General features: G+C 30.9%; 1 protein-coding gene across 14 annotated transcripts in view; it reads right to left on the bottom strand.

The window, feature by feature from the left end:
- Positions 1-15615, bottom strand: part of LOC118179658 (uncharacterized) — a 149462-nt gene that overhangs the window by 82448 nt on the left and 51399 nt on the right. For all 14 annotated transcript variants that reach the window (XM_085826142.1, XM_085826141.1, XM_085826143.1 and 11 more), the window contains one exon: positions 10565-10621. In XM_085826142.1, the coding sequence (XP_085682268.1) occupies positions 10565-10621 (57 nt within the window). The remainder of the gene's footprint in view (positions 1-10564; positions 10622-15615) is intronic.

Here is a 15615-nt window from a genome sequence, read left to right as displayed (position 1 = left end):
TCCTTCCCAAAATTTTCCCAATTCATTTCTGTTTTCGACATCTTCATCAATTAAAAAGCACTCGTCAAATCAGGTTATCTAATCGTTACGCCTTATTAATATAGTCTTTTTTTTCGAACATTTCTTCACTTCTTTTCTTTCTGCATGTCAAAACATGTCTATTAAAAAGTATTTCAAATTTCGCAATTCTTTGACGAAAACGTTCAGCGTCTATTTCCCAAAAACCTCTTCGTTCTTCACTTTTGGGGATATAGATCACATCGACATGATCCGAAAATCTCACGCATTTGCTCATTTTTTAATATATTTCTATGATATGTACAAAATAAAAAAAAAATATTATTCAATATGCATCAGTCAAATTTTGTTTTCCCTTCTCATTTTTTTAAACATCAAAATAAATGTTTTTTTTTTGCAGAGCGAATACGGAAAGATTTCATGAAGATGGAAAAGGAAAATACAGAAGGAAAAAAGCGATATTTTGTTTTCCCAACGAATGTCTACAATTAATATGCGTTTCTTTTCGTGTCAGTACACACATAAATTTGATATTTGAAATAGTTTATGTGCGTACTGGCACGCCAAGCAATGCACACATCAACACTCCACCCAAGACGAAGATATCTCCATATCGAAAAAATCTCAAAATATTCAGAGAAGAAGAAGAATATTCACAGTTAATATGCGTTTCTTTTCGTGTCAGTACACACATAAATTTGATATTTGAAATAGTTTATGTGCGTACTGGCACGCCAAGCAATGCACACATCAACACTCCATCCAAGACGAAGATATCTCCATATCGAAAAAATCTCAAAATATTCAGAGAAGAAGAAGAATATTCATAGTTAATATGCGTTTCTTTTCGTGTCAGTATGCACATAAATTTGATATTTGAAATAGTTTATGTGCACATTGGCACGCCAAGCAATGAACATATCAACAATTTGTCCAAAACATTCCCAAGAATCGAAATATAACTATGTCTTATTATGCCAATATGCTCACAAAAAAGCTGTAAACAATGTATATACACCAAAACATCATAAAAAGCATATTAAGCGTTTCATAAAAGTAGGAATCACAGAAAAAAAAATATATGACATGACTAAACATTTCAAAATCATAATAATCTGAAATTATTACATATTTTAACTCAACTCCGACAACATCAAGTTTCCTTACACACCATCGACTCCATTGCCACCATAATCACTAAAGAGAGTAAAACCACCATCGCCACCATAGCCACTAAAGAGAGTAAAACCAACATCGTCACTAAAGAGAGTAAAATTCTATCCAGAGGCAATCAGGTATATACTACTGGCGTCAATGGTGTCAAACCAGAGCTCATTGGAGGGCAGAGTGGAGATCTGTTATGTTTTCTGAAGAAAGCAGGTTCTGCCTTGGTGCCAGTGATAACTGTGCTGGTCAAAAGGAGGCCAGGGGAATGCCTGCAACTAAACTGTCTGAGGCCTAGATACACTGGACCTACACCTGGAATCATGGCCTGGGGAGTGATTTCCTATGACAGCAGGAGTACTCTTGTGATTATCCAAACATACTGACTGGAAATTAATATGACAGCCTGGTAATTCAACCTTTAGTGATGCCATTCATGAACAGTATTCAAGGGGGAGTTTTCCAACAGGATAATGCTTGCCCTAATACTGCTGTTGTAATGCAACATGCTCTACAGAGTGTTACCTTGGCCTGGGAGATCACCAGATCTGTCTTCAATTGAGCACATATGGGATATCATTGGACGACAACTCCAGCATCATCTACAACCAGCACTGACCATCCCAGTATTGACAGAATAAGTACAACAAGCATGGAACTCCATACCACAAAGTGACATTCGACACCTGTATGAAGCAATGCATGATGCATGTTTGCAAGCTTGCATTCAAAATTCTGGAGGTTTCACTGGCTATTAATGTAACAGCATTTCACATTTGAAATGCATTTTCTTGAGCTTAAATTAACCTGTGATCTTGAAAATCAAATCGATTAAACATGTTAACTAGACAATGCATTATCCAAATTTCATTACAATAATTTTTCATTGGTGTTGGGACTTTTTCTCCATCAGTGTAGGTATACAGTGGTCAGAGGAGATTAGGGAAACAACATGCACCACAGGCAGTAATGCTGTCCTCTTGAAAGGTAACCGTAGAATGGAATTATCAGAGAAATCAGACTTTTAGCTCCAAGATTTCACAGATATATCGATTATTCATAATACTTGTGATTCACAGATGGTGATAGCATAAAGGAAATATGATATCTTCCTAAACCATGATGTGGATACTGATGTCCTATGATATTCTGCAATGCAGTTATTCCCCACTGTGAGGAGAAATGAATGGATTGCCCTCATGGCTCCAAAGATTGCATTACACTATGGGAAAGATAATTTGCACCACTGATGTCATTGATGTCTGTTGTAGAAAATAAAAAAATAAATATATAAAAAAAAAAAAAAGTCACACAAATAGATGTTGAGTTACAAAGCTCTGATCTAGCAATTGCCAACAATATATTCCTGTAGATATTACTTAATATGTCAAAGTCTTCCATTACGTAATATTGTTACGAATTTTGTATACATGTAAATAATGTTAGTGAAATTATATGTAAATGTAGTATCTCTTGTGCAGCTCAAAGTCCGAAATCTGGACTCGACGGGACTTCTGGGATTTTTCCGGATATTAGATCATCAGTTTTAATCTAGTAAAATGGCATGTAGAAATTATAAAATTAAAAATATGAAATCATGATTTATGAAGTAATGAAGTATTTATGATGTAAAGGGTATCAAAATTTACAAAAAAAAAAAAAAAAAAAAAAAAAAAAAACCTTAATATTTCATTGTTTACCTTATTGAACATTTCTTTCAATGTAAGTTGTGCAAGTTGCTTCGTTTTTTGTGCTAATACATTCTCTTTAATTCTATAAACAGACATAATCTCCTGTTTAGTTACATTGTTGAAGTCCTGTAGCTGCTATTTCGAGAATTCCGACTAACTTGTCAATCGAAATTTTCTCGTTTTCAGTAATTTTTCTGTCACTTTCTTTATTTCCGGTAGCGGTATTTTCTAGATCTAGAACCACACTACAGATTTTGCCATTCATTAATTGATTGATGATTGAGATGCATTGTCATCACAATGGAAAACTTCTTTTATATCATCTTCATTTATTACCGCTTCTCTACATTTCTTTACAAAATCCGTTAACTGGAAAATTTCACCTTTGTTTGAGATACCTGAAAACCTTTAAAATTAGCTGCTATCATCATCAAATTTAGCTATCCTTCTCCATACATATTTGGCTATGCATCATGAGCTTGGCGACTAATGACAAGTTGTTCAGTTAAATTTTATCTTGCTTCTATCGCGCACTTAGACAATTAAGCCTGAATTGTATTAGTTATTTATTATATTTATGTATAATTCTTGCACATGCTGAAGGCTTATCAGAGTTCTGAATAAATAAATTCTCACCATATACTTATCATTCCGGATAATGGAAGTCCAGATTTCGGACTTTGTACTGTAAAATATATGAAAGGCTTCAAGAGTGCGAAGCATTGCTGAGAAAACAGAGTTACAGAGGTAAGTCCATTTAACATTGAGGTAAATTGGCAAGATAGTGCCAAGCTGGCAATGGTTTTGGCAACTAATTGTTGTTGCCAAATTTGACAAGAAATTGCCAAAAGTCGCCAAACTTGGCAACATTTTGGTCCTATACCTATGTAACTGTGTACTTCAAACAATTTCAAGAAATCAAAGGCACTGGAAATTTCTTGTCAGACAAGGTAAAAAGACCAAAGAGAGTATCAGTTTTCAGTTTACTTCAGAGTACTAAGAGATTAATGTTCAAACTTATGCATTTGACACTTTTTATACTGCCTTATGTTTAATGTCCTAGTAGTTAAAAGTTGTAATTATTGAATATGCTCTGTTATACAGAGTAGAGCTGTATGAATACTTTTGTGAAAAGTTCAAGAACTTTTCAAGTCATCATCTGTTCTGTGTCCATTCAATCCTTTACATACTCATACACATGTAACAGTGTTATGAATGTTCCGGCACAATTAATAACTGCCATGTATACTAAGAGCCTTGTTTTAATACAGATCTAGCTACTACAGATCCTTTCCATAAATGTATGAAGCCTTCATCCATTAACTGCTTCCAGGTAAGCAAAACAATACTGGCGGATTGCCCAACCTGAGCAGCAATATCATGGTGTAAGAAACCACATTTTTTAGTCCAATAATTTATCCTCCTTTCAAATCTGTCAACTGTGTAATGTCCTTTTTTTGGGGCTGAGATTTGATTTCTATGGCCCTCTTTTGTATCTCCCAGGTCTGCTTTCAACCAGCACTGTACATGCATCCTATTTACATATGTCGCTGGTTTTGTAATCATTTACAGTTTGCATGACAAAACAATATATCTGCTGAATCTCAAGCAGATCTAATAATTTTCTTTGGCTATGTAATTTCTTGAATAGCAGTATACATACAAAGCAGATCATTCAAACTTATAATGCAAAATATCTTGAAACATAATATTGGAAAGAAATATGAGCAAAAATTAATTTATTATTTATTTTTTTATCTGTATAGGAAGAAAAAATAAGAATGCCTGCCATGTGTAGTTTCCAAAATCTCATTTTCAGTTATGCAGTGGTATACAAAGTTAATATGAAAATCTAAAACCAGGACCATCTGTGGTGTGAGGACCATACATTGAGAAAATATCACCTTTCAACGAATGTATTGTAAAAGAATTGACATCTCTGTTGGGATTAGTTAAAAAGATGATATAAATAATGTATTTCATTTGAATACTAAACTGGCGCCATCTTTTATTGTTATTATAAACAAATACTTTATGAAATATATTATGCATCGTAAATTGTTGTGTCTAACCTGAATATACTTAAGTGCACATGAACCTGGGTTAACCATTATGCAATATATGCACGTGCTTAGGGAATCAAGGAAAAGGGTCATCACAAAAATGCCCTTAGGTATTCAGGAAAACGGGCACCAACAATTTTCCCATTACCATGCAAGCTAAACCAAAACCGAAAAAGAGAAGGAATGAAAAAGAAAAATAATAATAATAATAAAATTTATGAAAAATGAATATTGAGAAATGTTACATTTTATAAGAAAAACATTGATATAACATATATTGAAAATTATACATAGCGACTTTCAAAACACAGTACATAATATCATATACAAATAATTAGGAAATGAGAAAGTCTATGTATAATTTTGCAATGCACTAAAATATGCAACATCCAATTCCGGTAAATAATACTCAAAATGCATCTGTGCAACTCTAACATGATCAAAATCATTTAGTAGGTGCGGTTAGAAAATACATGTGGAGTTGCATATTGGCAACATTTTCGATATATGAAGAGTGAAAAAATGTAGTTGTTGCAGAAATGTATTCAGTTCTGAATAAAATGAATCCTTAAAGAATATTTTACTTCTAAATAAAACATTATGCAACAGTTTAATGCTATAAACATTAACCTCAGTAAATATTTTAATTAAATATTAAATTAAATAATAATTTAATAAAATTTAAATTAAATAATAATTTAATATTGCAATAAAAATGCAATAAAATTATAATTAAAATTATTATTTAAATTTAAATAATAATTTAATATTTTAAGCAATAAAATGCTACAGAATCACACTTTTAATTCCAGGCTTTTAATCCTACAGAGTGATGCAGACTTGCTTACATTTAGCTTAAAAATAGCTGAATGAGGCATTAATTAGTTAGTTAGAGACGTGGTTTCCTGAGCCGGAGCCATATCCCAGGGTAATAAGTGTTAATGAAGTCCTAATACCGTAAATAGCATAACATTTAAGTAAAATGAGACATTAGTGCATACAAGAAAATCCGCTATTACACAGAACCTATTGAACCTACTTTAGTAAACTCTACTTTTAGAAATACAGTTGTTACATAGAGTTGTTACTTACACCTTCTTTTGAGTTGAAAAGAGCATAAATTTAGTTTTTTCAAAAATTAGAGCTACGTATGCGATAAATATATTCGAATACACACACATACAATTGTGACTTTTTTATAAATAAAAATTTTACAATTGTTCCGCTGTCTCAAAATGGCGAAAAGTGTTAAGTCAAAATGTTTACAAAAACTGGTCCAATACCTATTATAACATATGTATCACACTAGCACAACGTTATCAGTTCTGTTGAAATACAGCCGTAACCCTCACATGATTACATGGCATATTGGTAAAAGCTGGAAGCGATGCAGAGGTGACCAGAAACAGGTCAGTTACAGTGACATTATAAAGTTGTTTATTTTTATCTCAAGAATGGTGGCATGAACTGCCTATTATAGAGGTCACAAATAATTTAAAGCTTTGCTTGTCTTAAAAATTCTCTTTTTAATTGTTTTTAATAACAAAATAAAATATATTTGTTAAAGTAACCCTTCACTGCCAACGTTTCCATAAAAAATATAATGCAAGAATAAAAATAACTTTTATTGCATTATTCAGATTTTTCATGATAGGGAAAGGAAATTTCAATAGTGGAAGGAGCGAAACGATTTTATAAGGGAAGGAATGTAGTTTGATGTGTTGAGTAAAATAGTAATGAAACATAAAGGTATTAAACATTTGAAAGCATTAGGAAGAGCGAGATTGGAAAATTAGTATCATTAAGTAAACAAGAAAAATTATTAATGGTGTGAAAGTGTTCAAAGGAATCCAGTTGATTAAATGAAGAAGCTTTATGGACAATTTTTGAAGATTCCATATTAAAATGTAACTACACGACCGTCGTACTTAGCTAAAAAAAAATTATTTTTCTCTTTTGAAAATTAATTCATATTTCCTGACTAGAAATTTCAATGCTTTTTCAATTTGGTCAATATACAACAAAAACATGATATATATATCAAACTATGCTAAATTACACAATTAGAAGCACATATGGGATCTTTAAGAATCAAAAAATGAATTTTACTGGTAGTTGAAAAAAATGACTTAAATATTAAACTTATGGAGAAGTTAAGAAATTTTGTAATTGATAATAAGTTTAAATAATTATTGGGTATGTGTCAGTTAAACTTCACTTTTGGCTTAATGTCCTGCTGACTAAATGTCTTGACAGTTAAATGTCCTGTAGCTAAACGTTCTTAATAACTTTGTGACTCTAAACGTGCTGTCGGCTAAGTGTCCTAGTCAGCTAAGTATTCTGTTGGCTAACTGTCAGTGTCAGCTAAATGTCCTGTCGGCTAAGTGTCCTTGCAGGCTAACTGTCTGTGTCAGCTAAGTGTCGATGTGGGCTAACTGGTGTTGGTTAAGTGTTTTGTCAATGTGTCACGGATCCTTTGATAATATCTTTTCACAGATGAAACAACATTTCATTTTAATGGGTGTATCAATCATCACGATTGTCGCATTTGGGAATCACAGCAGCTGACGGAAATCTACCAGTACATTTGTGGTTCTCCAAAACTTAATGTTTGGTGCAGCTTGCTATACGATTGCATTGTTGAGCCTTTCTTTACAGAGTACCTTTATACCTCAAAAAGTTATCAGAATATCTGGAAATTTATGTCTTTCTACAAACCGATGATTTGGAATCTGTAACTGGGAATAATATTCTCTTCATGCTGGACAGAGCTCCTCCTCTTTTCTGTGCATGAAGTCTTAAATGAGAGGTTTTCCAAATCATGGGTTGGACGAGATGGTCCAATTCCATGGCCAGGATAAAGCCCTTCTCTTATGCCCCAGGGTTCTTTTTTTTTTTTTTTTTTTTTTTAAGTATACATTAAGAAGACTGTGCACATTGAAATCATTATTGATATTAGCCAACTAAAATGCTGAATCAAAACCGTAATTGAAACTCTAACTCCACAGATGCTTCACAACACATGTAGGATGATTGAATATTGTATTGATGGCTGTCATGAAACCAATAATGCACATATCAAAATGTATTGAAATGGGTATAAAACTCTGTATTTTTCATATTATTTTAGTACTAAATTTATGCTTATATGTGTTTATTAATTTGCGTGATAAAATTTTGTAATCCAGGCATTCTTTTACGATAACCCTGTATCACATTTCACAATAATATTAAAGAAAACAGTTTTTAAAATGCAATGATGAAAAATATATATATATAAACTTATAAAATGAAAAAAATGAAAAATAATGTTGCAGATTTCATATGTAAATAATTTTTAAATGCTAATATATCCTTACACAATGTTGTCATTGAGCTTAACAAAATGAATAGTAATTGAAAAATCAACACAAAAAATAGCAAAGAAATAACATTTATAAAATTCAAGAAGACCTATATTAATATCTTTGCAAGTAATGCTTTACAGCAAGGGAATAAAATTAATAAAAAATAAATCAATATTACAGAAATTCAAACAGAAACAAGAAAAACAAGGTGACAAATAATGACATCATAACTTTAAAACTATGTTTCCAAGCAAAATCACGTGACGTCCAAGGAAGAACAGAAACTTCTCCTTCTGCCTGAAGTCACATTGCAATATGCATTATTATTTTTTTAATATAGAAAAACCATCCATTAAATATCTTTTGATCACTCTTGTTTTCAAAAAGGGTGAAGAGTTTATTTTAGAATCTGAAAAAATTTCAAAACTTTGTAAAATGCATTTTTAGATGCTAAAATTTTAAAATAATGTACATCAAATGGTTGGGAAGAAAAAATTAAGTAATTCCCAAAAATTTGCCAAAAAATCAGAAATTGTGTTACAAATTTCATATTACTTCATTTAACAGTTTTTTCTCCCATTTTATCTAATAGTTTAAACAGTAAAATTGAGAAATTGAGATCTTTAGTTTGTTCCTTAACTAAGGATATATGCAAACATCTCAGATTTAAATTTGAAAAAATTTAAATTAATTTTGAAAAATCTCTTTATTGTACTCTCATCCACAAAGAAAGTGTTTGCAAAATTTGAGCTTTATAGCTTATCAGGAAATGATTTAAAAATCTGTAGCAAAATTTTAACCATAGCGACAAGTTAAGTAAAAGGCTAAAAAAAAAAAATAAATAAATAAATAAATAAATAAAAGGTTTCCCTTTAAAAAATTTAGGTTGACCTTCTTAAAAAATGTTCTTCGAATAAAACTTAACTAATGCTATTTGTTCTCTCAGCAGCTACTTATTTGCTTAACTTTTGAAATAGTTCTTCCTAAAATGCTTCATTTGCATGATATTTTATATTATCAACTTTAAATGGTTCACTGCATACACGCACACATTAGCAATAATAACATACAATACAATAGCAATAATAAGAATAATGCAATTAGTTTTATAAAAGCAATTACAGTATTTTACCTGAACAGCATATAAGAGGAAAGAAATGCAAAGCATGATGCTGTTAGGTATGTATTATGCCCTAATTGTTAAATAAATTGTTTTAAAACTTTCTATAAAAATACTGCCAGTACTGCTTCCCTCCCTCCTCCCTTTTCTCTCACAATAGTATTCATATTTCATACCTTATTTTAAATGACTGATGGATATCACAAAGTTGTATTCCTACTTTAAAGTAAGAATATTATCTAAACTATAGTGTCATGAATTTTGTACATAGTTGTACATTTTAATGAAATTATTATATTTTTCTGTATAATGTACCATGAACATCTACAAAGAGGATGATCTGCTAGAAAAATAAGAATATAAGGGCAAAGTCTATTTAACATTGAGTAAATGGCTATCTTGCTAATCTGGAAAGAAATCGCCAAAAGTCACCAAATTTAGTGAATGGAGAGAGCATTTGGTTGGGCAAATTTGCATTAGGTTGGCGACATTTTGGTCTGGTCCCTGTATCAACATAATAGGTGTCGTAATTGAATAATTGCAATTGATTTTTGATGCTCTGTAACTGTTCGGCGCTCATATGCCCTTCAGTAATTTTGAGAAGCAGAAAGTACTAGAAATATCTTGGCAGTTGTGTGCAAACTTTATAAGACTGGAGACAGCATTTGCTCTGAGTAGTTGTTGTTGTGAGCTATTAGTTCAAAGTGACTTCAAAGTATTGAAAGCTTTGCCTTTTAGGTACATTTTGCTTGCATTGTCTTTAACGTTCTTAGTAGTTTGAACTGTAACTACTGATCGTACTCTGTGACACGGTGAAAACTTGTACAACTATTTTTGTAGAAAGTTCCAGATCTGTGAAGTGTTTCTTTCGGTAAAATACATTTTATCTATCTATCATCGGACCTGCTGGCATTCATTCTATTACAGACCCATATGCATGCAACAACGTTTAATATTTGTAAGATGTTAGGATGAACTCAGGTATAATGTATATTTGTGTTAGAAAAGTGAGTCATATCTAATATATCTCCCTAAAATTTATAAATACTGTATATATATTTTTAATTGAAAGCTGGAAAAATAGATATTTTTCTAAAACAATTTTTGGAAACGAAATTAAGGTCTTTTTTACATTTATTTATGGAAAAATAATCAACTTACTTTTGTAAGAAGTTCTCGTGGAGAACGAACCACGGTAGGTTTCTGACGCATTATTTCCTGCAAGAAGAAATGTTTAATTCATATTTATATTCATCATTATTTGAATATGAAAGGGGAATAATAATAAATCTTTCCAAGAAAAGAGAATGGTAGAAAAATTAAACCACCACAATGCTATGCAAATACATAGTCACGTGGCAATTACAACACCATTTTGCTTTCAATAAAGTTACCATGGACTTTCTAATAAGGCATGTTTAATACATGAAGAAAACATCTTTCCCAGAAGCAGATCTCAAGATGTAATTACTTGGGAATTTTATTAATTTAATACACAAAAAAAAATGCAATAAAGGAAATGTTCAAAATATCTATGCCCTGTTTCCATAACTACGAAAACTAGAATTTCATATACATATAATAACACAACTTCTTTATTAAGAAATTTCTTTCAAAATATAGTTATTTTTCTCTCTGAAAATACACAGCATAAAATCCAAAATCTTGACATAAGATATGCAAACCTCCAGACCACAACCAATATATATATATTCACCTGCAAAATTAAGAGGCTTTGCACATTATACTGAATTTCTGAAAAACTAATGGACAGATTTTAATGAACTTTGGTACGAATATACATTTATAACACAGATGTACCATTCAAGTGAGTTTATGTATGCATGATATATCCAAAATTCATGTTGCAATATTGAACTGAAAATGATCTAATATGCAGTATAGTTTCCTTTCACAGTCTTTTATTCAAGAAAATGCTGTATGTTTAATTTGTTATCATTCAATTTCAACTTTAAAATCATACAACCTAAAAAGACACCATGAACAAAAACATGGAGAAATTGATAAACTTGCTGTCGGCGAACAGAAAGCTAAATTACAATCTTTGAAGAACAATTTGACATCTCAACAATACATATTTCATAAGCAAACTGCCCAATCAAATGTTATTGTCAGTGCTAGCTTTCAAGTATCCCAAATTATTGCTAAAAATATGAAGCTTTTTACAGACAGTAACTATTTCAATGACTGTCTAATCACCATAGTTGAAGAAATCTGTCCAGAAAAACTGAATCTCTTTACTCAAATTAATCTATCATGTCAAACTGTAGAAAGAAGAATAGAAAATATTTCGAGTGAGATTTGTGCATTACTGAACACAATTACAACAAGCTTCATATATTTACCACAACCAATATATGTGGTATCTCACTGGCTTTGGATCAAACGTCGGATATAAATAATACTGCTCAACTTGCTATTTTTATTAGAGGTGTTGACAGTCAAATGAATATTACTGAAGAACTACTAAAAATTGTGAGTTTGAAAGATACTACCACTGGAAGAGATATTAAGGATGCTGTCATAAATTGCGCACAAAGTCATTCAGATAGATTTGAAAAATCTTGTCGGCATTGCAACAGATGGAACCCTTTCAATAGTTGGAAAAAATGTTGGTGCTGTTACATTAATTTTTGATCACATAAAAGCATAACACAAAGATCAGTTCAAATGATTTTGAAATGTTCATTTGTCATTGTTTTTTTTTTTGCACCTTGAGAATCTATGTGCACAAGAGTTAAATATGTCTCATGGAATGAAATTTGTTAAGGTAATTAATTCAATTAAAAACAATCCACTGAAGCATTGTCAATTTCAAGAATATTTTAGGGAATTGGAATCTGAATACAGCGATCTCATTTATTACACCAAAATTCGGTGGTTAAGTCACGGAAACTGCTTATTGAGATTTTGGAAATTAAGGGAAGAAATTGAAACTTTCACGAACAATAATGGTCATAATATAAGTGAACTTTCAGATGATCAATGTTTTCTAACAGATATAACAATGAAACTGAATGAGATAAACCAGAAGTTACAAGGTGAAAATAAGTTGATTACCTACTGTTATCAGGATATAAAAGCCTTTGTAGCAAAGCTTCAGCTTTATGAAAATCAATTGCTCTCAAACAATTTATTTCCCGTTGTTAAATGACTATAAAAGTGACCATAAAAACTTCTTCAAATATTCTATGGAAATTGAAAAATTACTTGAAGAATTCAACACCAGATTCTCCTACATACAAAAGTTTGAGAAAATGTTTACAATATTTTAAGCTTCATTTAACGTAGAGGTGGAATCGGAGCCTCCAAATTTGCAAATGGAGCGAACATAATTACAATCAAGCATCAAGCTAAAAAGCCTATGCGAAGGGAATAAGATTGAATATTATCAAAAATATATCCTCGAAGATAAATTTCCAAATTTAAAATGATTGGCTATGCGCATTACATCAGCATTTGGAACTACTTATCACTGTGAGTCATTTTTTCCCAAATTAAAGCTAGTAAAAACAAAGTATCACAGCAGGTTGCTCAATGAAAACATGACCAATCAACTATGATGAGCATCAATTAAATTATCCATTGATATTAAAAAAATCTCAAAATACAAAAACAAGTGTCACATTAATTGTAAGGTAATAAAATATTTTGAATGCTGTACAATAATAACAGATTTTGAATAATTTATTGTTTTATTTTGATATGTGCGGCACATCTCAGTTTAGTAAATTTTACTTGGACCACAAACCGATTTCGGTTGGGCACCTCTGGGTTAGATGGCACTGCAAATTAACATAGCAATACTTAGAGATTCCAGTTACAAAGCTGTGTTAGATCACTGGAGTTAAAATGTAGAAAACATTAAGAGTTACGGCAATGAAGGCAGTATGGCTCAAACCATACTTTTCACAATGAGACACAATTATGTTTTGGGCTGATTCTTCTAATAATGTTAATTCGGCAATTTTTATCACTTAATTAACAAATAACTTTTTAAAATATATTTATAATTAATTTTTAATACAGCCAAGCCATTACATTTCTCCATTTTATTTTATTTAAATTCTTAAAAATTAAATTTTAAATTGCAAAACATAATGATGGCTTTACAGACTTACTGCCTAAAATAGCTACGACAGCTGCATGTTGGCACCTTACAAATAGTATATAGGATGCATAGGAAAGTCTCTTTAACCTGAAAATACTTGCAAATGGAGAGAGCTACAGCTATGCAAGTGAGGTATAGTAAAGCAACTATGCCCAACCTAATGCAAATGACAGCATCACCCTTAGAGGTAAAATTTGGAAGACAGGCATTGTAAATCGAAAATGAAAAGAGATAGAGCAAAAGTTCCAATTAGAAAATTTTAGAGCATCAATTAATTAGTATGAAACAACATTTGGTTCTTAAGATAAACTGTTGCCTGTATACCCAAAGATGTTTGCAATCGATGCACTCCATTTTGTGCAAACGTTTGAAAGAATAGCCATAGGTATTAAGAAATATGCAGCTTTTTATTGCATAAAATACATATTTACATCAATATAGTTTGATAACGTCACACACACACATACACAAAAATAAATAAAAACGCAAAAGCAAAAACTATCACACAGTGATAACAAGTTAATGTTATCGTCTCTATCAAGATTATAATGAGGTTTGAGATTATGCTGTTTGCATAAAGCAAGAGCCAATACCTTTTAAACTAAAATTTTAAATGCATTGGAAACTAAAGTTTTACAGACATTACAGTACAGTACAATGTAATAACCTGCAATTGTGAACTGCTACATTTCTGAAATGTGAATATGCAGAGTAGAATAATTGTACATCAATTGCGGACATCTTTGGGTATACAGGAGACAGTCTATCTTATCTGTGTGAACTAAATGTTGTTTCATACTAATTAAATGATGCCCTAAAACTTTTTAATTGAAATTTTGCTTTATCTCTTTTCATTTTTGATTTGCAATGCCCATCTTCCAAATTTTGGCTCTAGGGACACTGCTGTCATTTGCATAACGTCAGGTGTAGTTGCTTTACTATACTGTTACCACACTTGCATAGCTATAGCTCTCTCCATTCACAAGAACTTTCAGGTTAAAGGGATTTTCCTATGCACCATGTGCATTTGCAAAAATGTATTTAAACTTCCAATTCCATGAATACAAACACTGACAGGATTTCATGGCCTCTCATCATAATATTTCTATGGATCCTTATTTTATCAGAGTTTTTTTAGTTTTGTTTTTGTTTTTATTTTATGCAGCAAATAAAATTAACAACTATTATTCTATTTTTATCACAAATATTATGAAAATGAATGATTCAGCATTGGTATTTTTTCATCTATTACACATTTACATCCATTTGGTCCTTAACTGAAAACAATGTAAAAATATATATTGTATACGTTTAGTTTAGAACCTTTATTCAAACAAATATTTCATATTGATACACATTTGGACATTTATAGCAACCACGAAAGCAACCTGAAATGGCCTTCCAGTTATGAGCGGCAAATTTTTATTCTTTTCAGGAAACTCATTTTCAACTATTTTCTTATAAATCTTGTATGCTTCTTTTACAGGTCTCAGCAATTTAAGTATCAGAGCAAGCTTTTGACTATTGTCATTCATTTTCATATATTATTTTATTTCACATTGTCCATTTATACTTGCTAACTGACCATTGTTGAAACAATGTTAAAAGTATCTTTAAATAGAAAGCTATAAAACAATATCCCAATTAATTTTTATTTTAGTCAATACAAAATCATTTCATGATGCCTAGAAAAAAGGAAAATAATAAATCACCAGATATTGTTTCTCATAGAGATAAACGTGATTTAAGGGGAAAATGCTGCTTTCTTGTAAAAAATTAACATCTTTTATAGAAGATATAAGTTCCCAATTACTATGCTAAAAAATTAAGATTAACAAAAACTTTAATGGAAAAAAAAAAAAAAAAAAGTTATAGTTCATGATAAATTTTTAAAAACTTGAAAAAATATGTTTTTGTTTAAATGCCATAAACTGGCAACTAATGGGTTGCTACCAATAGTGATATTTAATAGTTCATATACCACATCTTACAACTGATTATACATGAATTGCCATTTTAATGCACAAGAGAGGTGTACAACATATGGATTTTTAGAGAGAATGTTTAATTAGCATCTTTT

The sequence above is a fragment of the Stegodyphus dumicola genome, chromosome 1 (genome assembly GCF_044657685.1).
Source record: "Stegodyphus dumicola isolate Sdum_Otavi_A_Nest chromosome 1, ASM4465768v1".
Lineage (NCBI taxonomy): Eukaryota > Metazoa > Arthropoda > Arachnida > Araneae > Eresidae > Stegodyphus > Stegodyphus dumicola.
This window is presented reverse-complemented; position numbering and strand designations above follow the sequence as displayed.